The following is a 27,372-nucleotide window of genomic DNA, read 5'->3' on the forward strand; positions in this document are numbered from 1 at the left end:
GGAGCATTTGTTAGGGCATGTAGCTGTGCCCCAGAATCCCTTTAAAGCACTGGCACTCTTCCTAACGTGGCCTGGATGCTGTTGGCTCTGCTCTGCCAGGCACTCAGTTTATGCTTTAAATTATCTGTGTCCAGTGTTTACAGAATGAGAAATCAGACCTTACCTTGCAGTAAAAGATTTATGTAGCACAGTCTGGGCTAAAGGAGCTCTTTTTCCTGCCAGCTGTCTGCTTCTGTTATGCTCCCTACCCTGGGACATCTTCACACCAGGAGATGCCAGTAGCGAACTGACAGTTTCTTGATATTTGAGCATTGTTCATGTTCCACAAGCAGGCAAGGAAACATGGATCAGCTGATGGAGCAGTAAAGAAAACCCCCATGGTGCCATCATGCACAGTGCAAAGATTCTGATCTACAGGTAATGACAATTTGGGGGAATTTTTTTCTCCTATTTTTTCAGATACTGTATCACATATTCAGCACAGGTTTTTCCATTATTGTCATTAACTTTTAGATTAACTGCTAGAGTTTTTAAAAATTATGTGGATCACCTTTGTCTTCTCACTGAAAAAATAAGATTTTCAACAAAGATGTCACTAATTTCAAGTTCCCTAACCCAAGCCAAAATCCTGAGAATTACCAACCAACGGTCACCAACCATGATGATTCAGGAAGATTAATTTCAGGCAAAGGTGATGTTTTCTGGAGGTTTTCTATTCTGAGATGTAGTAACTTGGGAGGTGCATAAAAGATGCAGGAAATAGTTGTTCTTCATTTGACTGTGTTCAGCCTTAGCTGATTATGTGTCTTGAAGTTGTAGGCAGTTGTGGGTATCCTGGGAGGAGTGAGGAGCACCTCTAGAAGGTTTAGACACTATAACCTACAAGATAGGGAGCAGTGGAGCTATTATGGATAGGAGGGACTCTTTTGGTGGGGCAAGTAATGCTTTTTACAAAAGGAACTGATGCAGACAATGGCTAGTAGTTGTCTACATCCCCTGCCAACAGGACAAGAGTTAACCAGCTTAGTTTATAGTTAAAGTGGTGGACAGAAAAAAAAATCTTGGTCTAGGCATGCCTGATCCTTCTGGCCCTATGCTGTTATATTTGTTGTTCAAACCATCTTCAGGAAGCATTCCTTCTACCCAAGGGCTGATCTGCTGAGTGTTATCAAGAGATACAATTTCTGAGGAACTTACTTGGCTAATTCTGTCATAGAATTTATGAAATACAAATACTGGAAGAGGCAATTGAGCATGGACACTCGCATGACTGTTGTGAAATTCACTGATGATCCATCTACTTGTTTTACCTGAAGCACTGGCTCAAGATGTGTTCCAAAAGGTCATTCATGTAGACTTTCCTAAAACCCGTTTATTGTATTTGTTTGAGGTGTGTTTACCTTGGCGCTTATTTAATCTAGATTCTCAGTGAGACAAGCCTGAGGAAACTGTGATGTCTATGTATTTATGATTATTGTCCTCCCTTCCTCCCTTCCTCCCTTCCTCCCTTCCTCCCTTCCTCCCTTCCTCCCTTCCTCCCTTCCTCCCTTCCTCCCTTCCTCCCTTCCTCCCTTCCATCCCTCTTCAGAATCTATTGGCCAGTTCAAGCGAGAGTTACTGAAATACTGTTTCTTACAAGTTTCCTGTAAAGAGGCCTTATAGAGGACAGGGACTCTCTTAGTGCTTCCACCAAAGGAAACATCACCATCTGAGTGCTTACTAGACACAATAATCCTTTGTCTAGATTACAGTTCATGATCGTCTTACCCTTTTTTAAAATCATTGATGTCACTGTTATACAGTGAATGAGAGGTGTTATGTATCGTGACTTCTTTAGGTGATTTTTCTAGGGCTGAATGAAATGCATTGGGACTTGCTTCTCCTGGTTTTAGAACAAACAGAAGACTGGCATTGAAATCCTGCAGATGCTTGAGTGATGCCATGCAGATTTGATCTGTAAAATTCACAGTCACATAGATATCTAACAGTTTCGAACCTTGATGCAGCATTTTAAGGAAGCCAGTCACTTAGTGTAATGAAGAATCTCACCTACTGATTCACTTTTCACAATATATCTCACATTAAACTCCTGCCCCATTTATGGCATTTCCTGTAGGGGTGAAATGAAACCACACATACCTATTGTTTGTAACACAGAATTGCTCTGTTTTAGGCATTGATGAATTAGTTCATATGGAGTGACATTAAAAAAATGTCATAAGTAGGAGAATAAGAGCAAATGTTTGATATGCAATGAGACTTCTTTTTGATGTTTGTTCTACTGAGTCAGACTGAAATGAAAGTGATCAAGGGAAAGCATCAGAAATAAGAGATGACAGAGAACTTGACAAAAGCAAGGTTTGGAAAATAAGTCTGAACTGCAAATAATAAAGCTGATATTCCTTCTGGCCTTGCAGGAGAGAAAGTAGCTTCATGGTAGTGATACATTAATATCTGTTCTGAGGTAATATTTTCCTTGAGTTGTTCACACAGAAGCACTTGTCAGCTGGTTCCCCAAAAACATCTTTGAAATTTGCCTCTGAAAATGAGGTTAGTTAAGCAAGATTTCTTCATTGTTACTGATTTCTGAGGCAGAATTAATTACCTTTCAAATAGGAAATAATTTCTCATCATATTCACTTCCTATCAATAGATTCTGCTCTATCTCAGTTCATTGTGTCCTATCATCACTCCAGTCTTGCGTTCTTCTTTGTTCGCTTTGTTCTTTTTTATCTAAGGTTCTTTCCACATACGAATGGCTTATCTCAGATGAGATCTTTGAACTCTCTCTCATTCATGTTATTGAACATGGCACAACTCTTCTCATAGTGACAAAACTTAACAAACAAGAAGAGAATGGATAATGAAGAGGTGAGTGCATTAAAGCTGTGAGCAGTTAAGCCCAAACAGAAGAGCCAGGTCCAACTAGAAATAATGAAATTTGAAGCGAGTTGCTAACATCTTAATGCTATGGTGGTGGGCATTTTATGTTCTTTCTGAGTACCTGAAGCTGACGTATATGAAGCTGATGCAGTAGCTTTCATATTCAAAAGTTACAAGGAAATGCTGTGAGTTTGACTCTGGTATGACCAGATCACACATTTAAGGGCTTTAAATATAAATTAAAGGTTTTAGTTGCAGATGTTAATTTTGTTTAAAAATCTTTCCCTGAGGCTTGCAGAAGAGAAAGAAGAAACTTGTTGCTTACCTAGAGTCAGTGGTATAGGAAATTTGTTTTGAAACTGTGTTGTGGTTTTTCAGCTTATGGGGTTTGTTTTGTTTTGAGTTTTTGGTTGGTTTTGATGCAAAGAAAGACCTAGTGTTTGGTTCTAAGCAGGAGAAATGTCTCCCCAGGGATCACTGCACGTTTAATATCTAGGATTACATTGCTTTGTACACTGTCAAGAGTGCATTGAGGCTGACAAATTACCTTGTCTGAGGCTTTACTCTATGAAAACTTATGCAAATATTAGTGAAGGGAAAGTGTCAACCAATTGAACATTTCTAATCCTTACTTTTTCACAATGCATACTTTTGTTAGCCTGTTGAAATCAGGCTTCCAGTTATAGCTCTGCATGATGGTACAGAGATCAGCAAACACCACAAGGGAGCCTTGAGTATACAAGGAAAAATAAATGCACATGTACAGAACTACAGCAGTGAGCAAAACCTCAGACTTGATGCAATCTCCACAATTCCACATGTAGGAATGAAGAAATACAAATTCAGAAATGTTCTTTTACTAGCCAAGTACAGTAATTGTAGCCAGAAAAGGTACACAGAGAAGAAAATGAAAGAAAAACCTTTTTTTATAGAAAGTAAGCATTGACTCAGAAAACAAGATTTTGATCATATCTGGCATTAACATAGTGCAGACAAGCGAAAATTAATTCAGTAGCAGTCTCAGAAAAAAAAAATGCTCCCTGTACAAAGAGGAAACAAAGGACCAAACATGCCATTTGGCAGTAGTTGCATGTGTGAAGATGTGCTCAGCGCTGTGCAAGAGAGGGTAGCAAACTTGTCAACCCAAATTTAAACTAGACAGTGGCCTAACTATCACTCCACCAGGGAAAGTCAAACTGCGATACAAAGGAAAAATATAAAGGCTAAAATAACAGAAAACACAGAGATTATGGAGAAATACATTTTGATTTATTTACAGTTAAACTTACTAAACCAGTGAGAAATGCCACCCTCAGCAGATCTACAAACAAGTGCAACTGGAAGAGCATGCATGTGATTTTGACTTTTTTGTAATGAAGCTTCAAAAAAAAACCAGTTTTTTGGAAAGAAAACAAGTAACATCTGAATAAGTTACTCCAAGAAGTAGACTGCTTGTGTCATTCACTTCAGCAGAACTTTATGGAGTACTCACTGAAAAAAATAAATAAATCTGAATTTCCAAAGAAATGGAAGAAATTAAGCAAATAGACAGAATGCTTGTCCTGAAGTACGTAAAGTCACATGACCAACTCTGATAGCCCTAGGAAACTCAGCCAAGGTGAACCTTTGCCTAGGCCCAACCGATTTAAACAAAATGCCCTGAAGAGTCAATTGTTTGCATGCAACAAAAGAAATATGATCTGATTTAGGAAAAAGCCACATTAGTCTTACAGTTCGGTGCCAAAAAATATTACTATCAGCAATTTGGATAGAGTGGTCCCTTACCATGTTAAGAACACTATTAACAGGATGGAGAGGTTGAGAATGCTCCTAGGGACCTGATACAGGGAATATATGAATCCTCACAGCACAGTAGCTGTGATATTAGAATGTCATCTATTGTGGAAATCTGTATGACTGTGAGGACAACTGGCTGAATGATTCTTGTGTCTCCTAGAAGGAGCAAACGAAGCAAAACTGAGGAATAAGTGCAGCATCATACATGGCAGGCCTGCTCATCACTGGGCTCTATGACACAGGTCTGGAAAAGTCACCACAAAAAGCCTGTGTTTGCAGCTCTTGTCGTATTGTAATATGCTGCCTGCCCAACAGGAAAAGTTGACAACCAAACAAATCTCTGTCCTCACTCCAATAGAAGTAGGAGTAAATATCAGTCAACCCACCTGTGGGCTATTTCCAGGCAGGAGCCAGGAAGAAACTGTGAGTAGGCAAAGAAGTGGCACAAGCTTTACGAATGTTCACACTTGTTCTTCTGACTGGAGGAAAGAGAAGCCTCATCTTTTTCTCATGTGTCCCAAAATATCACTATGGATTGAGTGTCCAATATAGCACCACTTATTAAGAGAATTAATCTCATAAATCTTATGTCAGAGAGTTCAGGAACTGGTTGCAAGACGTATCAGAGCTGTTTGGAATGAGAATAATGTTTTCAGGCAGAGACAGACACTGCTTAATGTGCAAATATGACTGATAGCTGTAAGGCACTTGATGTCCAGTGGTATTTAGGTATGGCGCCAAAATGCAAAAAGAGACAATGAAAATACACAACTTCCAAACATACAATGGAGCGAAGTGTGAAGGATGAGTGGCTTAACTGTGGGAAAACACGCTGAAGCTGAATTTAGCAATTTTAGCCAGGGCTATACAGAGCTGACCTACTTTTTGCTGCCCAGACTAGAGGGCAAGACACCCTATATGAATTTACACGCTTCTTTATCATTGCAGATCTTTTTCTGCTAAGTATACAAGTATTTTTATTGTGGCAGTTTCTTGGTGTGCTGGGAACTGGGTGAACTCCTGAACTCCCAAGCGGTGGCTGGCACCCCTGAAGTGATAAGGCATCTCAGCAGGCACAGCCTGTTATCTCTTTCCACCACATCACCACCATCAACAACATTCTAATGATAAATTAGCATTTAAAATTATAATTACGCTATCTATGTCCTTTAGTGTGGTCTTAATTTTACTGTAAGTACTAGGAATGGTATAGAGAAACAGGCAGGAGAGCTAGGTAAATGTTGAAATTTTCCTATACTTGTGATCAAAAGAATACATGACATCATAACCGAAGTTCTTCATCGGGATTGTTTGCTCGATGTAAAAGAGGCAGTTTGACTGGCAATGAAGGAGATCTCCGCAAGTCTGGGAGCTTCCCACGTTGCAGCTCCTTGCTGTGGCTTGAGGGCTGTTGGTTGCATGAAGCACTGGGCTATTCAGCATTCAGACCACAGCAGCATCCAGCTCGCACCTCACCTGTCCCCAGGCACAAAGGTGCAGGCTTTGATCAGATAAATCCTTGTCATGTAAGGGAGAAAAGGACTGGCACTGAGACTGCAGAAGTGATCAGTTACCCACCACAAGCACAAAGCCTGAAGATGAGATGTAGTACACGCAGCATGTGCCCTCAGCTGGGGAGTGGTCAGACAGGTAAGAAGCACCAACCAACTAGGTGACCACAATGACCATCGTGAGCATTGCTTCCCCAGCGGAATAAATTGCAGAGCCATCTACTCTTTTCCTTCTCACAGGTGGAGCTTTTTTAACCGTCATGATGTTTTTTCCTTTTCGTTTTTTTTTCCAAACCTATTTATATACCAAGTATGAAACCCAGAAGACAACAATTTCCACAACAGTGAAGAGGTGATGAGTCATGAAACAAAAACAAGGTCACAGTGGGAAATACAAATATTGGTGCTGAGGTGTGTACATGTATATAGAGAGAGAGGTTTTGAAGGGCCTGTGAAATTATATTAACTGTGTAAGTGGAGTACAGTACTTGAACTTGGGCTTGATAATTCTAATTGTGATTGGGGAAATAGTAAAGAAGAATTTCCCAGTTGGGTACTTTAATCAATATAAGCTTCGTCGTGTGTGTCTCTCTGTGTTAACAAAACCCTGGCCTAACTAAGAGCAGAAGGATTCCAGGAACACTTGAAAACCTGCCATATACAGTGCTGGTCGATGTCAAGAAAACAGAGCAGCTAAATCCTTGTTCTTCAGTGCCCCTCATAATAAATCAACAGCAGTAACCTTGAGCTCATGGCCAGCCTTCAACAGGGCTACAGGAGAGCAGATTGTGAATCATCCTAGTGGCACTTTCAAGGGAATGCTTGATTTCTCATATTGTGTAGGAAATGTTACCCCGTTATTGGCTTTCTCTTTATATACTCAGGTATCAAACATAAAAGACACTAGGCTGTATACTAGGTGCATCCCAATAAAGCAATCTGGATGATGGAGAGAAGGTAGTGTAACATATATCCTCTTTTCTCAAGAAGTCTCTAATTGCCCATCCTCTTAAAACAGTGGAAGATTGAGAGCTCTCAAATGCTTCATAACCTAGGCAGGACTGACAGCTGTTATAAATGGAGGCCTTAAATAAAAAAGCACTTTTCTGTCTCTGTTGGTACCTGAGGCTTAAGACAGTACCAGTGTGAGTCCAAGTTATTAATGATGTTGTAGGTGAAAATGGCAGGTTAAGACAAAAGGTAAAAGGAGAGAGATGTGAGATGGCAAGTGCAGAAGCAGCAAAACTTTTAGCAAGTGGGGAAAAAAAAAGGGGGGGGGAATGAAGACTGAACAAGAAGGAAATAAGAAGCCAAAGTAGACAGCATTTGGAGGAGATGGCTCAGTGCACAGCAGACTACATAGATAGGCAACACTGGAATATACTGGCAAAGCTGAGAGAGGATGGTAGAGTAATCAGGGTTGAAAGGTACTTGCAAAGGTGGAATAAGAATTTTATGTGCTCCTAATCTGTATTACGCCTTCCCCACCCAGGTCATCCTTTTCTCTGTCTCATGGCAGGAGCTGTGAACACACCTCTGTTTACATATCTTTACAACCGGAAAAGACAAATGTAATTTTGCTCTGTTGAGGACTGCCTATGAATTTAAACAACAGACTTCAAAACGCTGACATGTCAATACAAGTACTTCAGTGGGATTCAGAGTCTGTATGAGTATCATGAATCTTGGTGTCATTGGTATGAACTGGTATCATGGATCTTCCAGCTTTGTCTCCGAGAGGGATATCTGTTAAATGGACACAGACATTTATTTTAGTCATTCCTTTTCAGGGAACTCAGAGGAATTTCAGGAACTTGTGTTGAATTTCAGAGTGTATGTTCATGTCCATGTTTGTGTGTTCCCTGGGCCTCCTATTAGATGAAGCAGCCCAGCCTCTTGGTGAATCTCATAAACTAAGCAGCCTGAGGTGCTAACAGTATTTAAACAAGATACCTCTATTCGGCCTGTTCCTGTTGTAGGTGTACTTTAATGCTGGTTATATTTCCACTGTTTTAAGTGGGACATGTCACCAAGGCTCTAAAACTAGAGCCAGCTGTCTAAAAGTGCTCAGTTGATACGGGATTCCTCTTTTCAGCCATCTCTTTGGAGCCACTACAGGCAGTGCCTAGCGTGGCTCCAAAGAGATGCCCTTCTCCCTGGCTTGTACCCATGGCAATGTCTCCAGGTGATGATGGCAGCAGGTTCCTCATGCCAGGCCATGCTGTGTTTCTGATGTCCTGGGTACCTGTGACATAAAAACCTTCTGGAGTCATGGCCCCACTGCCCTGACAGATGCAACAGGTTATGTGATGTCCACCAAATCCTGATGGTTTCTGGAGGGCATGAGAGCCTCTCTGTTACCGTGCAGGCCTGTCCCACAGGTGCAGGACGACTGCTGGCGCTGCAGCAGAAGGGGCAGACCAAACTAGGAAATGGATATTTCTGAAGGCTTTGGCAGAAAATATAGTGTCACTAACACTTAGGATAAGAAGACTGTTAAAGTCAGAAAAGCCTTGACAGTTCTAGTGATGAGAGAACAAGGCAGCTGGGCCTGTCCCCCACTGCAGTGACTGCATTCCCTCGCAGCCTGTCTCCACCTAATGAGAGAGCAGGAAGACAACCAGGGAACACATGTACCCCATCTCCCTTCTGTGGTTTGTGTCTCCTCTGCCCATGACTTGGGAAGGGATATTTGAAGGGATATAACTCTGGGTTTTGTGTGTTATGAACAGAGTCTGAGTGGTAACAGACCCTTACAAGAGCTGGAGGCAGCCAGGAGGAGGGAAAGGAGTCCCCTGCGGTGGTGTAACTCTTCCCTAGCACAATGTTCATCTCACCTCCAGCAGTGCTAATAAGGCAAAAGCTGCTGCTCCATTAGCACCTCAGATCTACCCCCTGCTTCAACTATCCATCATTTCCTTTATCCCAGGCATAGGATTCATGTCATCTCTGCCTGCCTTCCTTCCAGCACCATTATATGTGTAGACCATGAGGTCAAATCTTTCATGGCAGGACAACAAGCAAGTGTGTAGCAGGGGAACATTTTATGTAGAAAAAACTTTAGAGGGGAAGGTGCCCCACAGTCAACTCAGGACACAGCATCTTCTGAGACTGTGCTGGGAGAAAATTATGACAGCAAAAACCCAAGAGAGGTGACCTTACTTCTTCATCACCTAGGCTTTATGTGTATGACTCACTACAGACAAAAGCAGGCACTGACTTTGAGAAGGTGCCGCACGCTAGAGCCATCCAGCTTCACTATCCAGAAATGCCACCATCAAGATGTGCAGCAGTGAAGTTCAAGGAGATGCCTACTGGACACCCTCAAACCAGGAGCCACTTTTAAAACTTTCTTTCGAGGCTGAGTTATAAACTGGAAATAATAATAATGTTGTCTTTTCTCATGAAAGTTCAACTAGGCTGTATCATCACTAAAGCACAGACAGACCTTCCGTGCAAGACGATATCAAATAAGACTGTTTACTTATGTTGCTATGTTAACTCTATTACTTCTCTAACTGGTTATGTCACCACAAATCATGTGGCAGTCAGATTTTTTTTCCCTCTGGACAGAGGGAAAAAAAATAGAATTAGTAGAATAGTGTAGAATTTGTTTCCGTTTAGAACCCATTTTCTCTCTTAACTCCCAGTACCCAAACTGTCATTCTGTATCCATGAGTCTCTTTAGTCATCTTCCTATAAAGCAGTCGGGGGGGCAGTTCCTTTAGGGAACGTCTAATGCCCATGCAAGAAAGTTTCCCCTGCTCCTCTTCAGAAAACCCTTTGACCTGGGCAGCAAAAGCATCATTGAACCCACTGGTGCTGAGCAGAGACCTCTTCTTCTGGGTAGGGGTGACAGCCACAGAGATGGCTGAATATTTCATTTGAGGAAGTACAGCCTCTATGGGATAAAGGATAGCCCAGCTTCTGCAAGAATATCTGACATCTTTAACTTCATTGGGTAAACATTGTTAAAAATTGTGAAGTCCTTATAAATTCTTCTCTCTTTCAACCAAAGACTTTTACCTAGTAGTGTCTTTCAACAACAAGAAGGCACAGAACATGAAGTTGTATCATTCCTGAGGGCCAGCTGCTTTGGCGGTGCAAAACAAGGGAACTCTGTTTACAATAGAGCTGGTTCATCTGAAGAAATAGCCCTCCAACAGTACAGATTGATTGCCGCATGCAAGGACATAAGGCTCAAAGTAAGTTTCTTTCGCGTGTAGTTTCAGACAGCTGGTAGTCTGTATAGCTGATTGTGCTGAGACAATGTCTAACACCCTTGTGTGCTGTGTCCTGCTACCAGTGAGAAATGAAGCTCAAGCAGGTAATGTGCAAAATGTACATGGGAGAGTGGGATCGGGAAATTAATTTTGTTTCCCTAAACAGCAATAAAAATGCCCTCATTATCCCAGTGCACTTGCCATAATGTAGTAAGACCACAATTAGCACTTAATGTAATTTAAAAAAGGTGCTGATTTAGGCAACAGTAATCAGCAACTGCACAGTTAAATAGCAAACTTGACCAGACAGCAGTTTGAAACAATCATAAGTAAATAATACATTAATTTTGCTTTTCATTTTAAGGTTGAATTTGGACATCCCTCCCTGATATCCCGCAGAAGTCTTCTTCAAACACTGCAGATAAATTTGGGTATCAAAGGAGTATGTATTTCTTTATTTTGTACTTATTGCTGAATGGGGGAAAAAAAAACTCATCTATTTTGGGGGTTAGGGAGATGTGAGGAAGGGAAGAATAGAATTAACTTGTGGTCTGGAAATTTATAATGCCTTTTTTGATCAGATTTGTAATTCGGGAAGGCTTTGGAAGAACAAGATTAAATGTAGGTTCCTAAACCCAAATGACTCTGATAAATCCAAGTTATAGAGTAGACACTTTTGGCACCTGAAGGCAGTTCCCTGGGCTCAGGGACCCCATGAATCCCATAAAGCATCTGCAGAGGTTCCTCACACCTTACCCTTGGTCCTCACTTAAGAATGGGGCCCACCAGATATGGGGCCCCATCAGGGCTGGAGCTTTCTTGAGCAGCATGGCTTGTTCAGCCAGGCCCTACACGGTGTTTCAAAGCCTGATGACTTCTTTGCACTTCCCGTTTTGAGGACCTGCATCCACAGAGCCCTCAAATACAGCGCACTTGCCCTTCAACATCCTCCTTCCGCAAACTTATATTCTTAAGGTTAAATATTAGCCAATGAGGGCTCACATATATAGGATTTGGCATTATTACTTTAGTAAATATCTAAATACTGAAGGGAGTTTCTGAGGAAGGGGGTGTAAACTGTGCAGCTCCTCCTGGCTCCCTCAGATGTGTCAGAGGAGCAGGGGCTCAATTCCCCCTACCCTGCTGCCAGCACACAGCCAATCACATGGACACGGATGGGCAGGGAATTTCAGGCTCACAGTTGTCATGAGATTTACCCAGTCCTGCCGTACCATTTGCCATGTATCAAAGGCACCCGATACATATCACATCTTGAAAACATGCCCAGCAAGGAGTGCCAGCTGCTGTGGTAGGGCTGGTCTCAGCAGAAGGCAACCCCGTAAATGACTTTTGATTCGAGTATCAATATTTGGCACGCAAATATTTAAAACCATGCCATTAAGAAGGGAAGCACAGCTTTACCATGGGAAACTCAGGCCAGGAGTGCTGCTGAGAAGGGCCCAGGCTGTGCAGAGGAAGAGGCAAACAGCCTTCTTCCCCTCCTCTCCCTCCCAGCAGAGCAGCTGACCCTGCCCTCGGTGCCCATGCCAGAGAAGGGGGAGATGCTTAGACCCCAACAAGGCAGATATCTGGCTGCTGTACCAAGTAAGGCAGAAGTTTTAAGGCCGTGGAGGGCTGGATGAAGCTGTTTCAACCCCAAAGGCAAACCAGCCACAGTCATCCCTCCCGCTCGCCTTGCCCCCTGCACCAGACAAACAATGGTTGTGTGATGGAGAGGCCACCCGACCAATCCATCTGCCTGGTGTGACGAGAGCATGGCTGGCCCCAGGGGACTGTCCCCAGCTGCTGATCTGTTGCAGTGGCTGTAACTCACGTATTGGTGAGTTTTCAGGAAATTAATTGGTCTTGGTCAGGTGCAGCAGCAGGCTGAAAAGGTATTTTTCCTTCAGGAGTAGCACAGAATTAGCTCTGTTGGTCTGTTTATAATTAGATACTTGCATCTAACAGTATTCTTTCTGTTGGATTTTTATAGTTTTGTCTCTTCTTTTTTAAACATGAAAAATAATCAGTCTCAAAATAATATATATATATATTTTTTTTTTTTAAATTACCCTGGAAAGAGTGATCTATAAAAAGAGAAAATCCTTGCCAGGTGGATGCCACAGCAGCAAGCCCAAGCCGCAGAAAGCCTGGTTTCAGGCTTCACTTTTCCGCATCTACTCAGAGGTTAACCAGGGTCTGTAAGCAAACAGCTTAAAGAAGGAGCCCAGCTTAGTGCCTGGGTGTCTCAGGCTGTCCCGAGGGCCACCAGCCTAATGCCTTTCCAGCAGCCCCTCCCTCCCAAAGGCGATGCTGGGCAAACAGAGCCAGCCCTCACCCTCTCCCCGAGCAGCAAGGAGCCGGCTGTGGGGACAGTCTGGACCCGGGCTGGGGCTCAGGGAGGTGGCAGAAGAGGGTGTTTCACTTCAGACGGGCACAGAGCCATGTCTATATAAACCCTGGAGCAGCAGCAACTCAGAGGACTGTTAAGCACACCCAGACCTCAGCTTATTTGGCAGCGCAGCAAAGTGCTGCCGGCAATCCTGGCGGCTGAACCTCCGGCAGTGTAGAGGAGCACAGGAGTGACCTGCCCATGGGCTCTCGCCTGCTGCTGATGCTGATGCTGCTTCAGGCAGGTGAGTACCACCTCTGGGTCCCTCTCTCTCCCCATGCCTCCCCCCTGTCCTGGGACAGCCTCTGCCCTTGCCACCAGCTTTGCCTGCTTCTCAGCAGGCACCTCGGTGGGGTTTGGCCAACTGAGAAAAAAAGAAAGGGTTGCTTGAGACTTTTCAACCTTACAGCAAGGGGCTGTGTAAGTAATTGAGCTGCCTGCTCACTTTGCTTCCCTGGTGGTTTACATAGCTGGGGCTGTATAAACATGGGTCTTTTTCTTTTAGGTTAGTTCTTTGCATCTTTTCTGCTCCAAAGTTGCTGGCGTCTGTGTTTCTTAAAAAAAAGACCCTCTTTTTATACCACTGACTGTGGCATAAGCAGTTTTTAATTCATCTGAATTTAACTTCACTTTTAAAAGCCTGTTTAAAGAAGTCATAAGTGTCTGCTAACATAAAGCCCCTACACACAGGGGCAACACGACACTAAATTGACAGGTCTGGGGTTGTATCTGCAGTACAGCTTTAAAATGAAACCCCAAACCTTGCCTTAATCTACAGCAAAGGCTGCCTGTTTAAGCAGGAAATAGAAAGTGTAAGTTGTCAGACCCACCTCCACTCACTTCCCTGCAGGTATGTTCTCTGCTAAGATGTCCCCTCAGTAGTAAAACTAATGCTCCAAATGAGAGATGTGTCTAAGTGCTTCAAGGTTTTCCCAGCTGCGTTGTCTTGTCCGCCCAGCACAGAAAAAGCAATTTCAGTTCTCGGTCAAGTTATTAGCTGTGTACCTGAATATTGAAACATACTTGGCTGGAGGTGACCTCTCAGCTGCAATGACCCACCACTGGCTCAAAACCCAGCCAGCTTTCAAAGAATGAAACAGGGACATCAGAGGTTGCCTGGGTGCCCATGTTATTTCAAGCTCTCACAGAGCACACAGCCCTAAGCACCGTCATTTGGGCTCAATTCCCCTTGGGGCTTTCTCTCCACTTTCATGAGCAGCTCTACACTGTAATTACAGTTCCTTGATCCTCAGAGATATCCCCAAGAGAAGAATGGCCTTTCTTCTTCTGGGTGAGGTGCAGTTACCTTACACCAGCCTCGGCTTTTTTCAGCCAGCAGTCAACAGACCAAGTCTAGTGGATCTGGCTTAAGAGGTCAGCAAAAGACAGCTAAAAAAATGCAAGCTGCTCGTGAGGAGGCCTGAATGCCTACAAAGAAGATTTTGTCTCCATTGGAACATTTTCAGAATCTGCAAACTGCAACAGGTTGAAAAAGCATGATTTTTAACCTAAAATCCAGAGCAGCTCACTGCTTCTAATTTCCCATGGGGTGCCTGAGAGCTGAGCCCACTTCTAACTCTGGAGCCCCCATTGTTTAGACAAGGGAAATAGCTCATCTCTTTAGTCTCAAATAACACCTGTCTAATGTGTTTTTAGCACGAATCCCAAACACTCAAGCAGTGTTTAGGTGAGCAGAGCAGTTACTTTTTCAGGAATGTGCATTTAATCCCCAAGGAATGCTCTGGGAAACATAAGGAGGCTGTGTAAAATCCCATGATGGGACTGCCTGACACACTGACCACAGAGGCAAAAATGGTGGAGGGCAGCACTTGTTCCTGCTGAGAGCTCAGGCTGCAGAGAGGGAGCAAAGCCCTGCCTTGTCCTTCACTGGGAGAGACCCTCCTTGTCCTCAGTGGGAGTTTGGATCAGGCTGGGAGGGCGAGCCAGCCCAGGAGATGCAGGGAGAGACCCAAGCAAGGGGATTAGAGGTAAGATTCAAAAGGAAAGCAACTGTTTTAATAATAGTACTGAGTCCTTGGGTGGTTTAAGGGATTAATTGTCTGTGTTTGCACAGCATTTTGAAGAGGTCAAATGTGCTGCAATAGGTGCAGGCAGGTAACAAAGCAACTTCGGTGGTGGGTTCCCAGCTCCCAGGTGCCACCTCCCCCTCCATCCAACCAACTGTGCCGCAAAGTCCCCCCATTTCAGCAGGCTTTTATTTTTGGGGTGGCTCTGCATGGGTGGGATGAGCAGATGAGTTAGGTAATCGGTCTGAGGGGTTTGATGCTACTGGTGAGCATTTGCCGTGCATGATAGAACAGCGCAAAGCACACTTGGTCCTTCACAGTAAACCTATGCAGTAAATACTCCTATCTGTTGCCATCATTAGCATGATAAGCATCAGTGTTCACAGCTGAGCACCACCGTGGTGTATTAAGGGCAGGGTACTCTTGGTTTCCATAACAGTTACTGCAAGGTAGAGTCTGTGGTTTTTAAAAAAGTTGAGAATTAACATGTGAAATCACAGCACTGTTTGAAAGACTTGTAACTCAAAAAAGTCCAGGCTGGCTTGTGTGGCTACTCGCACACTTCAGCTGACACAAAGCTCCTTTTATTTTTTTTTTCCAAATTAATGCAGCAACTTAATGTTACAGCTTAAATGGAATGTGATAGCGGAAGTGGATGTAAGTGTTGCCAACACTTTCAAATGCTCAAAAGAAAGCAAATATACATATATCTTGGCTAATATAGGCACTTGATCCTTGACAAAGAATACCTTATGGACTCAGGGACTTGTAGCCATCCCTGTATGAAAATTCATAGTACTGTTAGCTCTTTGCCATCTGGAAAATGGGTTAAAATATCATAAATAGGAGATGAAACTCAGTTAATATAAGACATCTTGGGCAACATAGAAATCTCTTTTTTTCTGTAGAGCCCAGGTTAGGACTGTGTGCTTGTTTTCTGCTGTTCCCTGTCCCATTTGGGATCACAGTGTAGCTAGTAAGCTTTCCCAGGTTTGGGAGCTCTAGGGTACAGCAAAGCCCAGCTGGCTCTGCATGGTTCTGGCGCAGGCCCTGCAAAGCTTAACAGCATGGGCTCTGTGATGTGCAAAAACTGTGCACTCCGCTCCCAGATGCAATATAGCTGCAATCACACACTGGCAAAGCAGAGGTAGTAATTGTTCCATGAACTGAACTCCCTGAGCATCCACCTCCTGGACAGCCCAGCCCTCAGGTAAGGCCCCTGCAGAGTCCCGTTTGTAGGGTGAACGTTTAATAAAGGCTAGTTAGACTGTCAAGACTGCACCCTACCAACCAGTCAGGAACAAAAAAATTTCCCCTTTAAGGATTTTAAGAAAATCAGCATCAGGCATGTTTAATCCATGTTCTGTCTTTGTAGTTCAGAAAGATGCTCTAGGAAAATCCCATTCACTGCACACCCGAGGAATCATCGAATTGGCAGGAGCTATATCGTGTGGCACTGGACGGTCTCCCTTGGCATATATTGGCTACGGGTGCTACTGTGGACTGGGAGGACGAGGCTGGCCTAGAGATAAAACAGACTGGTAAGAAGAACCTCAACTATGTGTCCAGAAGCAGTGCAGATCTCCTCCCTGTTTATACTACTGTGACTCCATGGACTTGTTGCTGCCTTGTGGAGAGGGAACTTCTTAGTATATATGAGCAGCACTGAGGAATTGTGAGTGACAACTCATATGTCTCTTGGGGTTTGAAGGATGGCTTAGCCACTTTCTGGATGAGACCAAAGCTCTTGGCACCTTTTACTATGTGGGGTGGACAGCAAAGGAGAAACCAGGATATGATTTCCTGAAAGAGCTGCATGTTTATTCATAGAGAGCAAGCCCTGCCTGAATAAAGAGGAGTGATCAAGGTATTTGGAAGGTTATTTCACCCAGTTCCTGGAAACTGCAGTGATGGGAATATTATTGTTTAAACTCTGGGAAACAGATCATTGCAAGGATTAACCAAACCTGTTGCCTTCATTGCCTGTTAGCTCACACTGAATTAAGGAAGAACACCACCATGGGAGAGCTGGGTGTTATATCCCCTTTTTTTTGTTAGTGGGGAATATCCTGTGCTGGTTATTCCCAAGGCTAAGTGCAATGAATCTAGAAGGTGTTGCAATCACAGGTTACTTTCTTGGACTTTGCAATTAGCATACATGTAAACCTTGAGCATGGAGGACTCCTGTGTGCTCTGAGCCTGTTATTTGCAATCTTGTCTCATTCTAAACCTCAAAGACAGAGCACACAAGTCTGTCTTTCTCTACAGTCTACTTTCCTGGTGTTACTGATAAGCAAACACTGAATTTAGTCGGGGTGAAGGCACTGTGCCGCTCACTGGGAAGGAAACTGAGCTTTCCAGAATGCCCAGCTGTTGGAGACATTTCACATTGCTACAAAACCAAGCTTTGCTGAATTGGCAGGACAGGAAAAGGGGAAAAAAGGAAGATGCAAAGTTAAAGACCAAATCCTCTGTGGGCATGAAGAGCAAATCCTCTTTAAAACTAGCAGAGTGAGACATTTCACTGCCAATTCCCTCTCGTTCACATTCCTGTTTTGTACCTATGAAACATTCCATCTATGAAACAGTCAAGATGGGACTTAAAAATTATGAGTAACTACCTACGAAGTGTAGAGATTTATTTTCCAGTATTATCTCTTGACATGCTTATCACCATCTACAACAGCATCTGTAAGGTGGTTATTATTTTTGTTAGCCTTTTACAAGTTCTCATAATCAGATCTTTAAAGTAAAACATGACTTCACTAATCTGCAGTGCTTCTTTTACCAAAGTGTTCAGTGGAGTTGCCTAAAAGCTGTTTTCCATAAAGGTTGAGTGACTCCCAAGTTTAAGCAGCTCTGGGAGATACAAGTGGTCAGCACTTCTGAAAAACAGACAGGGAGAGTAAAATATGGCCATGTGTTTGTCATCTAGTGTTTCTGTCACTGTATGATTTCCATGAGACACAGATTTAATCCTCATGGCAGCACATGGGACTTTGAATCTGTAAATGCCTCAAAATACCAGATAGTTTGTAAAACAGAAGCTTGATCCTTTACGTGCATTCATAATTGTTCTTTAGCTGCAATAGTTGGCTGAAAAAAAAACAAAACAAACAAAAAAACCCACACACAACAAACCCATATGTTTTAAGTTAGGTTCTCAGCTAGGGAGAATAGGTAACGCCCCACTAGATTTAGCCCTAAAAATTTCCACTTTATTTTTGCTAGAGGAATCTTTTGATACCTGTTTCTGAGAACTACTGCAAAAATCAGTCTGGCTGAATTCCCCGTGCCTGCCAAAGTGACTGTATTATTTTCCATATTTGCCATTCTAAAAAAGAAATAAGTGGAATGGCAAAACTAATGGCTGCAAGTGACAAACACTGTTTGAAATTACTCACATTGACACTTTTAGGTTTGTTACTGAGACCCTTACAAAAGGAGTAATTTTCTTGTGACTAATTCAGTCAATCTGTCTAGACAGGGCTAGAGTGCTTGTAAGCACCTCTTTTTCATAGGAGAAGAAAAAAAGCCATCGAGTGGGTAATCCTTTTGTGAGGTTTATTCCACAAACTGACTTTGATGTGGCATTTTCAGTAATTACCTTATCCTTTTTGTTCTGCTCTCACAGTCCTATCACTTCAAGACATAGTGGCATCTCTTCTGCATAAAGTCAATAGATTTGTTTCTCCTTCCCCTTTCTGTTCCCCTGGATTGCTGCAGCTCCCATTTATTAAAGCAGGACCTGGAGGCACTCAGTATCTCCCTGAAAATACCGAATGTTGTGAAAGGCAGGGTGGCATATATGGCTCACCTAAGTCCTGGCAAACTCATAGGGAAGACTGAGATTTCCTCTCAGTTGCTGAGTTAAAGCAAAACAAAAGGACACACAGCGGTGACTGTGCTGTTAACATGACAAACACAATGTGACAAATTCTTACCTTAATGACATTTGCTAAACGGCAGGGGTCGGGGCAGAGGATCCTGACAGGCCAGCCGAGCTGTCTGTAGCCATTAGGGCTGTCTGGTAGCCCAGACGTGATGAACATGTTGCTTACTAACTAGAAGACAAGAGTTTTATTTGTTTTCCATACCTGTTGACCAGTGCTCTGCCATAGCGTTGGCCAACTCTGTTTGCATGGATCTAACTTAATGTTAGCGGGTTATTAAAAAGCTGGACACCACGCACTGACCCAGGAAAGGGTATTTGGAGACAGGAGGGGACCATGTGAAGGTGGCAAAGGACAACGATAGGTTTCCTCAGCCTTCACGCCCTGGCACTTCTTTCAGCGTGTCTGAAAGAGGTATTTGTAAAATACGAGCCAAAGTCTTCTCGCTTTGTCTTGGTGTAAGCTACATGTCATCCTGCTATGGTTATGGATATCATCAGGAGGAACTGGTGTAAGGGGAAGCAGAACTGTGCCCCAGAACCTGTGGTCCTGCAGAATTTATGCAATATCCCTGATTTTGCCAAGCCAGCTAAGGAGCAGTGAGTTCTCACAGATTGTTAGCACACCTCTCCAGAGCTCATTTACTTGTCCTTGCCTGATTCACAGACTATCTTTTGCCTCCCCCAAGATCTGTTCTCACTTCTACCTCTTTTTCTGTTTGTTCCCTCTGTCTCTCCATGAAGAGCAATTTCATTCCCTTGGCACACAGGCTCCTACCTCCTCCCCCCTTTGTCCATCTACCTTCATATTGTTCCTCCTCCCCACACTCCTCCGTCACTAACACTAGCGTTACTAACTCGACTGCTGATTCACTCCCCAGACCTCACAAGCCCTGCTGTTTCCACAGCTGGCACTCTGCCTCAGCTCAGCCTGATTTGTGGCTCTCCGCCATTTCCTCTTGTCCCATATATGGGACACCAATGATGGGCTGGCTCTGCAGCTTCAGGTACGTCAGCCAGGATGCCCTGGGCTACAGCAGCTCTTCCAGATGACACATGCCTCAGTTGTAGCTCAGTGCCATAGTCCATCTCTGTCATATCTTATGACACATTGCACAAGGACTCAAACATTGGAGAAGGTTGAGACTTTCACACCATCCACAAGCCTGCAATTTCTTCTCTCCTTTCTCTTCCAGCCTCTTCAGGACAAGCTGAGGAGTGAGGCATTACCAGACCAACAAGAGATCTGACTCGCGGCCTGTTACTGCCATTGTACCCAATAAAAGCAGTTTGGCTGAATAAACTCTACCCAATTATAGCAATTGCTGTAACTCCTCCTGGGAAAGCTTCAAGCTATGTATAACCCATAGGGCTTATTCCCATCCTGAGGCCCTTTGTGGAGGCAGCATGTAGGGTGATACTAGTCTGCTACTGCTAACTTGCAGTGACTAGTTTGGTTGTAATCATCACACAGGTTTCATCTTTGCAAGCCAAGAAAAAAATGGCATTCATCTGTAGGATTAAATTGCTACTTTAACTGCTTAATCAGGAGCCCAATGAGTAGGGAAAGCACACCGGACTAAATTCAGCCTGTATGTTACCACAAGGGCTACTTGAAGGCTGAATTTGATCTGACTGGTCTGATTCTGTTTTCTGTTTCACATGATGCACTTGATTTAGTTCCACTCACTTTATTAGAATTTAAGTCACTGGTAGATCTTCTTTGCACTTCAATTTTTTTTTTTTCCAGGGTTTTATCACACAACCCACCAGCCTCATATCTGTAAACCAATTTCTAAAAGGACAAAATCCTTCTGCAGCAGAAGGTGATGAAGATTGTGATGTTCCTGAGCTCTCAGATAAGGTACTGACAGCTCCTGAAGGGTCACCAGAGAAGCCCCACATCCTGCACAAGAGACCTTTATCCTTCTTACAGGATTGTTTCACTTTTTCAGAGAGGATATAACAATGCATCCCAGACTTCTGTTGGCTTTTCAGGTACACTGGCCTCAGGCCTTGAAGCTAACAATCAAGGTCTTCAGCTGGATTTAGTAATTTATGGGCAGCCAGCACAGCCATGCTCCCTTTTGATCAGCTCATCAAACTCTTGAAGACATTCCCATCTAAGACTCAAGAACTTCTCTAAAAGCTGTGGGCTCTTCATTTATCCCTAAGATCAGCCTGCCTCAATGCTTCCCACTTAGTAGAGTTGTTTCTCTATAACGTCCCTGTGATCTTTCAGGGACAGCTTCTGGAAATGCAGGAGATGACTCCTCTCTGGATCCAGCTTCTGACCTTGCATTCTTGCTGAAACACCCTTTTTTATCATGCAGAGGATGTGCTGAATCTTTTCTTGACATATTTTGAGTCACTAAACTACCAGAATAAATTTCAAGTGTGGTCAGGTTTTCCTATAAATCCAGAAATAGTCAATTGTGGAAATTATCTCATTGACTAGTCTGCAGGGTGGGTATCATCAGCTCCCTCTATGGTCAATGAAAAGTAATTGCACTTTCAAATGCAATGTTTTTCACCTGTATTAGCTCTCTGCAGTCTGATAATGTGAACTGTGCCTAAAGGCATTATAGAGAAATGCCTTAAATGTAGATGTTTACATTTAGGGATCTAAGTTAACTGATATGAATCCCGCCATTTCTGTGGGATTACCATGTATTGTCCACACCTGCCTTTCTGAGGGCAAAAGCTTGGAGAAAGAAGCACAATGGTCATGGGAGCAAATAAGGCATTAATGAGGTCCTGAGCCGTGTGAGCTTTCATGGAGATGCCAAGACGCTTGGTTCCTCAACAGGCTGGGGCAAACATTGCTGCTATGAGTGGGGCATGAGTGGAGCACTCCTGGAGTATGTGCAAACACCCCCGAGCAAAATGTGCAGGATGCAGGAGGGTGCCCAAACTTTCCCTTTTATTCTCTCGCAGGTGCTGCCACAGGCACGACTGCTGCTACGACAAAGCAGAGAAGGAAGGTTGCAACCCCAAGGTTCAGCGGTACCAGTGGGAGTGTGAGCAGAACGCTGTGCGGTGTGGTAAGGAAACACTGGCTCGCGTCGGGTTTGTTTTGCTCCCTCCTCCACTGGCTAGGCTGACTGAAGAGTTTTGTGGCTCTCAGAGGTAGGTCTGTGTATGCTGAGCTGTTCTTAAAGCTGCTTTAGGGAGTGACTGTTCTCTGAGCTCTCTTCCCATCCCTTGTCAGGATCACTAGGCTTGCCTAGAGTCCTGACCTGGAGCTGGAAGGAATGCTGGAGCCCCAGCGTCACTCCTTCCAGGTAATATGAGTCCTCTCCAGTCTGAAGAGTGGGAGTGGGGGCCATGGAGCCAACAAACCATCTCTGTTTGGCAAGGATGCAGATGACTCTCTGGAGGCTCTCTGCCCACCCATATTGCCTGTTCCTCACAGTCACCTTCCCACAGCTGTGCAGAGTTCTGCAGAGGTGGTCCTCCCCTGGCAGTTTTGGCCCTCCCTCCAGCAGAACTGTTCACTTTTTTACTTACCATGTGTAAAAATGCCTGATGGGATTCATCTGAGGGTACTGAGGCATGGCTGATGTCATAGTGAGACCTAGCTCCATGATTTTTCAACACTCTTGGAAATATGGAGAGGTGCCAGTTGACTGGAACCTGGAAAACATCCCAATCTTCAAGAAGGGTAACCGGGATCTGGGGGTTCTGGTCAACGACAAGTTGAACATGAGCCAACAGTGTCCCTGGCAGCCAAGAGGGCCAACCATGTCCTGGGGTGCACCAAGCAGAGCATTGCCAGCCGAGTGAGGGAGGTGATTGTCCTGCTCTGCTCTGCGCTGGTGTGGCCTCACCTGGAGCACTGTGTGCAGTTCTGGGTGCCACAGGATAAAAAGGATATAAAGCTGCTGAAGAGTGTCCAGAAGAGGGCTACAAATTTGGTGAAGGGTTTGAAGAGGAAGCTGTATGAGGAGCGGCTAAAGTCACTTGGTTTGTTCAGCCTGGACAGGAGGAGACTGCGGGGAGATCTTATGGTGGCCACAGCTTCCTCACAAGGGGAGGAGTTGGGGCAGGCGCTGATCTCATCTCCCTGGTGACCAATGACAGAACCCAAGGGAATGTCAGGAAGATGTGCCAAGGAAGGTTTAGGTTGGACATTAGGAGAAGGTTCTTCCCCCAGAGGGTGGTGGAGCACTGGAACAGGCTCCCCAGGGAGGTGTCACGGCCCCAAGCTTGACAGTGTTCAAGAAGCAATTGGACAACACCCTCAGACACATGGGGTGAATTTGGGGGTTGTCCTGTGCAAGAACAGGAGTTGGACTCAATGATCCTTGTGGGTCCCTTACAGCTCAGATCATTCTATGATTCTACCATTATGTACTACTAGAGAAGAGCCATGCTGTTATACATGGCTGCAAGAAAGGTTAATTAGGGCATCATCCTGCATATCTACCTCTGCCCTAGCGCTCCAGCAGAGATTCTGAAGCTTGCAGAATTGAATGCTCCTGAGTGTCACAGGCATACACAGCGAGTGTAGGCTGTGCTCAGCTCTACAGCTGGTACCCAGTCAAGGTCTTGAATTGCACAGTCACAGCCCATCAGTGGCTCACACCAGTTTGTTTTGACATACACCAGATGACTTGAGTCATAGAATTTGTCACTTCTATTTCTAAGTCTCAAAAATGTCCCTAATGGTAAAATCCATGGTAGAATGCTTGAAAAGTTTGAAAACAAACATGTGAGAGTAAAACTGTCCCCATAGCATCAAAGCTACTTGCTGGAACATTGAAAGACTCTTTCTACCTTGTCAGAAGACCATGTTCTACTGGTGTAATCCTCAGCCTCTCCAGCAGCTGAAAATATGTCAGCAGATAGAGGATATGGCACAACACATCTGCAGTTGCTCTTTTCCAAGTGCCAGAACAACCTATTAAACAGGAAGTGCTGGCAAAGGAATGTGTTGCTTTAACGTATAGTGGCTCTCCCTCCCACTTACCCATATTCCCATAGTTGGCTGATATTTTCTGGTAGCTATTTTTTATATTCAAAAAGAAATCCTGTTTCATTTTGCTATGAAGTAACAGTCCTAGTTGCTGATGTAAGACACATTATCGAGTCTATGAGACATGTGCACAGTATATGTCCTGCGAGAGTGCACAGGGCTGCCGTTGCTCCAGCGTGAGTAACAAACATTAGTTAATCAAATGCCGTTAATTCCTTAACTGATGTCCAGGCAAGGCCTGAGAAGCATCTACCAACTGATCTCCACAAGCCCTCAGCAGACTTTGCCTCCTCTGACATCTCCTGTGGGGACAAATAGTAGAAATGCACTCTGAAGGCAAATTTCCTACCCACAGCAGGTTTTACTGAGGTGTGAAGATATAATGTCTGCTCTCATTCAGACAAAAGAGATGAAGAATTAAATTTCCAGGCGTGCTTTCCGGGCCCAGGCTAATGATGTCCAGAAACATTAGAAGCGGATCTGCTCGCAGTGTCCTTTCCTTTTTATGCAAGAGGAAGTAAAAACCTGTTGCCTGGCACTGTACCATAAACACAGATATTTTCAGGTAAATAAAACAGAGACTCATTTTTACCTCGGACTTCTCTTCCTTTTGCAAATACCAGGCAGTTTTGTTCGTGGAATGAAAAAAAAATGGCAAAACCGCATTTTTCAGTTCAGACATGCCATCACATGTAGGTGAATTCCATTCAATAAATATCTGGAATATAGAAAATACCATAAGTTGTGAGTGCTGGTCAAAAAAATAATTCTGCTCTAACAGAAATGTCTGCCAAGCCAGACTCTTGTATTCACATTAGACTGACAGTGGTTCACACGACATAGGAAGAACTCAAGGAGCAGAGGGCAGGGAGAAAATCAGGCAGGACTGGTAGCTAAGAAAAAAATGGACATTGTGCTGAGTCCTCATCAGTGAGACCTGTGAAACACTTTTTACTGGTAAACATGTGATTCTCTTCAGAAAAGCTTAATACATATGGGCTTTTCTCATTCATCAGATACAGGGCTGATCCAGCAAAGTCCAGTGAAATCTGCAAAGATTCCTGTATTCTTTGCAGTTGGTTTTGGGGCAAAGCCCATGTGCACTGACATGGAATCACACTTTCAACTTTGCCTAGTGCAGTGGTTTGATTTAGATAATCTGTAATAGCAGCCTCAAATAAACAAGGCACTATGTTTTGACATAATATTAGCTCAAGGGCTGCATTATAGCCACCAAAGATGGGATAAGGTTCACTAACCCCAAATCAGTCATTTGCAATGTAGCCACCTGAGCTAGTTGCTTTGATGTTCCTTATAGTCCTTACCTAGTCATGTAGTCATATAATTGTATTATAAATAGTTCCATACATAGAATTTTGATCAGCTTTGTTATCTGATGACTCATAAAAATCAGGTACCTGGCCCTGCTGCGCCATTCCTTGGCTCCTCTGCTGTGATCAGAGAGATGTAAGAGCAACTCACGGAGCACAAGTGAAGGAAGCCCAGTGGGTGCTCCTGTGTCCGCAAGTTTCCAAATGTCCCTCTGGGAGACTCTTCTTTTCAAAGCAGCATTTTTTCTTTTAAAATTAGTCTGATGTGCAGAGCGAGAAGTTAAAAGGGAAGTTGACTGACTGATGGGAAATGGAATGTTTTTAGCCCAGGCTAAGCTAAAATAATTTTCTTTTTTATCTTTGGCCACTGCACTAAGCCCCCATTGTTCACACAGCTCTAGAAGTGGGGAGCACTCTGCTCTGTGCAAGTTTTTATAAATATTGTCAATTTGCATTTAGCTGCTACTTTCTGATGCTCTTGGTCACTGTTAAGGTCAGATATGTTGGCAGAGACAGGACAGGGTAGGGTCAGATCCACACACAACATGACATGTTGGCCTTCCTCCATTCTTCCTTCCATTCCTTCTCCCACAGCCTCTGTTCCCTAAGAACTGCTTTATCAGGGAATTGTTCCTCTTAAAATTGTTTCTTGCCTTTGTCCAATACAGAATCTCTTATCCTCCACTCACATTTTCTTTTGCAGATAACCTGACAGATCGATGTGAAAAAATGGCGTGCCTGTGTGATCAAGAAGCAGCCAGGTGTTGGGGAGCAGCCCCGTACAACCCACACTTCATCCTCTGGCCAGACTTTTTATGTGGACAGACTCATCCCACCTGCCATTTCAGATATGGGGGAGCAGAATAGTCTTTTTTGGACCTTTCTTCTAACCCTTCGAATCTGAAGGTGCTGGAATAAAATTTTACTTATTTTACCAGAACTAACAATAGTGTGAGAGAATTTCTGTCAGGCCAGGGTTTATGGAGAGGAGATATGTTGTAAAACATATGCTGAAATAAGGTTAAGATCCTGCTCTGATCACTGCCTTTGTAGAAAAAACGTTCGGTCTGTAAGTGCAGTAAGAACACATTACCCAACACCAAATGACTTTTTTGTCTTTTCACATTGCCTGACCTTCAGCTTCCACACATTTGCACATGATCTGTAAAATATGTAGGGACTTCTGAAGTGGTTTGTAAAAAAATAAAATACCCATCTCTCTGGAAAGATACACTGGCCTTCAAAGGCCCAGAGCATGCCAGTCTGGAAGCAAAGTGACCCACTTTATTTTCCTGGACCTGCAGGAAGAGTGAGGGAGGATGGATGCCTCCTTATTCCTTATTTGTGCTTGGAGGAGTTCTGCCTTCTGCAAAAAGAAAAAGCAGAGTCTGGCCCAGGGGAGGGCTCCATCCTTTCTTGTGGGGTGTTGGTGTGTTTTTCTTAGCTTATGTAGCCAGCTGTCTTATCCTTTATGTTCCTGCCTCACAGCACTGGGGACACTTCTGAGGCACATTCAAAAGTAAGCAGAGTTACAGTGGGCTATTGCCATTGCAAGGCCAGCAAGGGTTTCTGACTTTCACTAGTTGGCACACTCATACTTCGAGAAAGAATATATTGTTTACCTGACACACACAGTTCAGAGCTGACATGCTACTCTCCTAACCAAGTATTGGCATATCCCCAGGTCACTGTCCACCTGGGAATCAGTTATTGTCATGCCAGGAAATTGGGGCTGTGGATAACACTAGTCATGTAAGCAAATCTTTCATCTCTCGTTTTTTGTTTTTTGGTTTTTTTTAAAGGGTATTAGGGGATTAAACTGAAACACCACATTTCCTTCTGGCAAGAGTAAAACAAGATGCCATTCTTTCAGCCAGGACTAGATATGTTCAAGTGGGCCTTCTTTGCCTCTTCATTACGAGCCTGTAGGCTGGAGCAACCCAACATGACAAGAGCTTAAGTACTGAGAGGCACAGACAGACGCGAGCCGTGGTTGCACCCCCAGAAGAAATGCATTCCATTTCCTCAGTGGGTTAGGGGGCCAAGAGGCCTGGCTCCTTCTGTCTCTTCTGAGGCACAGCTGACAAACTTTGAGTACCACCTTAAAAATAAGAAGTAATGGCAGGGAAAGACCTAAGGTACCTTATCAGAGTCTAGATTCAGAGATACGTGGCCAAACTAAGTGGGGTTTTGGCAGATGATAATATAAATTCCTTTACAAAAGGCTGTTTTGCCTCATGGTGCAGGAGGATGATGAATATGATACTGTGGCTGACAAAGCTGCAAAGAAAAAGAATCAGACTAAAAAAAAAAAAAAAAGTTGACGACAACATGTACG

General features: G+C 43.8%; 1 protein-coding gene across 1 annotated transcript; it reads left to right on the plus strand.

Moving 5' to 3' along the window:
* Positions 1-1,554: 1,554 nt before the first annotated feature.
* Positions 1,555-25,969, plus strand: LOC136111542 (phospholipase A2-like). The gene is made up of 6 exons (XM_065855810.2): positions 1,555-10,396; positions 10,779-10,856; positions 12,496-13,050; positions 16,209-16,374; positions 21,663-21,769; positions 25,738-25,969. Exons 3-6 carry the CDS (start codon positions 13,008-13,010, stop codon positions 25,899-25,901), a joined length of 480 nt encoding a protein of 159 aa, XP_065711882.1. The 5' UTR covers positions 1,555-10,396; positions 10,779-10,856; positions 12,496-13,007; the 3' UTR covers positions 25,902-25,969.
* Positions 25,970-27,372: the final 1,403 nt, after the last annotated feature.

The sequence above is a fragment of the Patagioenas fasciata genome, chromosome 1, assembly GCF_037038585.1.
Source record: "Patagioenas fasciata isolate bPatFas1 chromosome 1, bPatFas1.hap1, whole genome shotgun sequence".
In the NCBI taxonomy this organism is placed as follows: Eukaryota; Metazoa; Chordata; class Aves; order Columbiformes; family Columbidae; genus Patagioenas; species Patagioenas fasciata.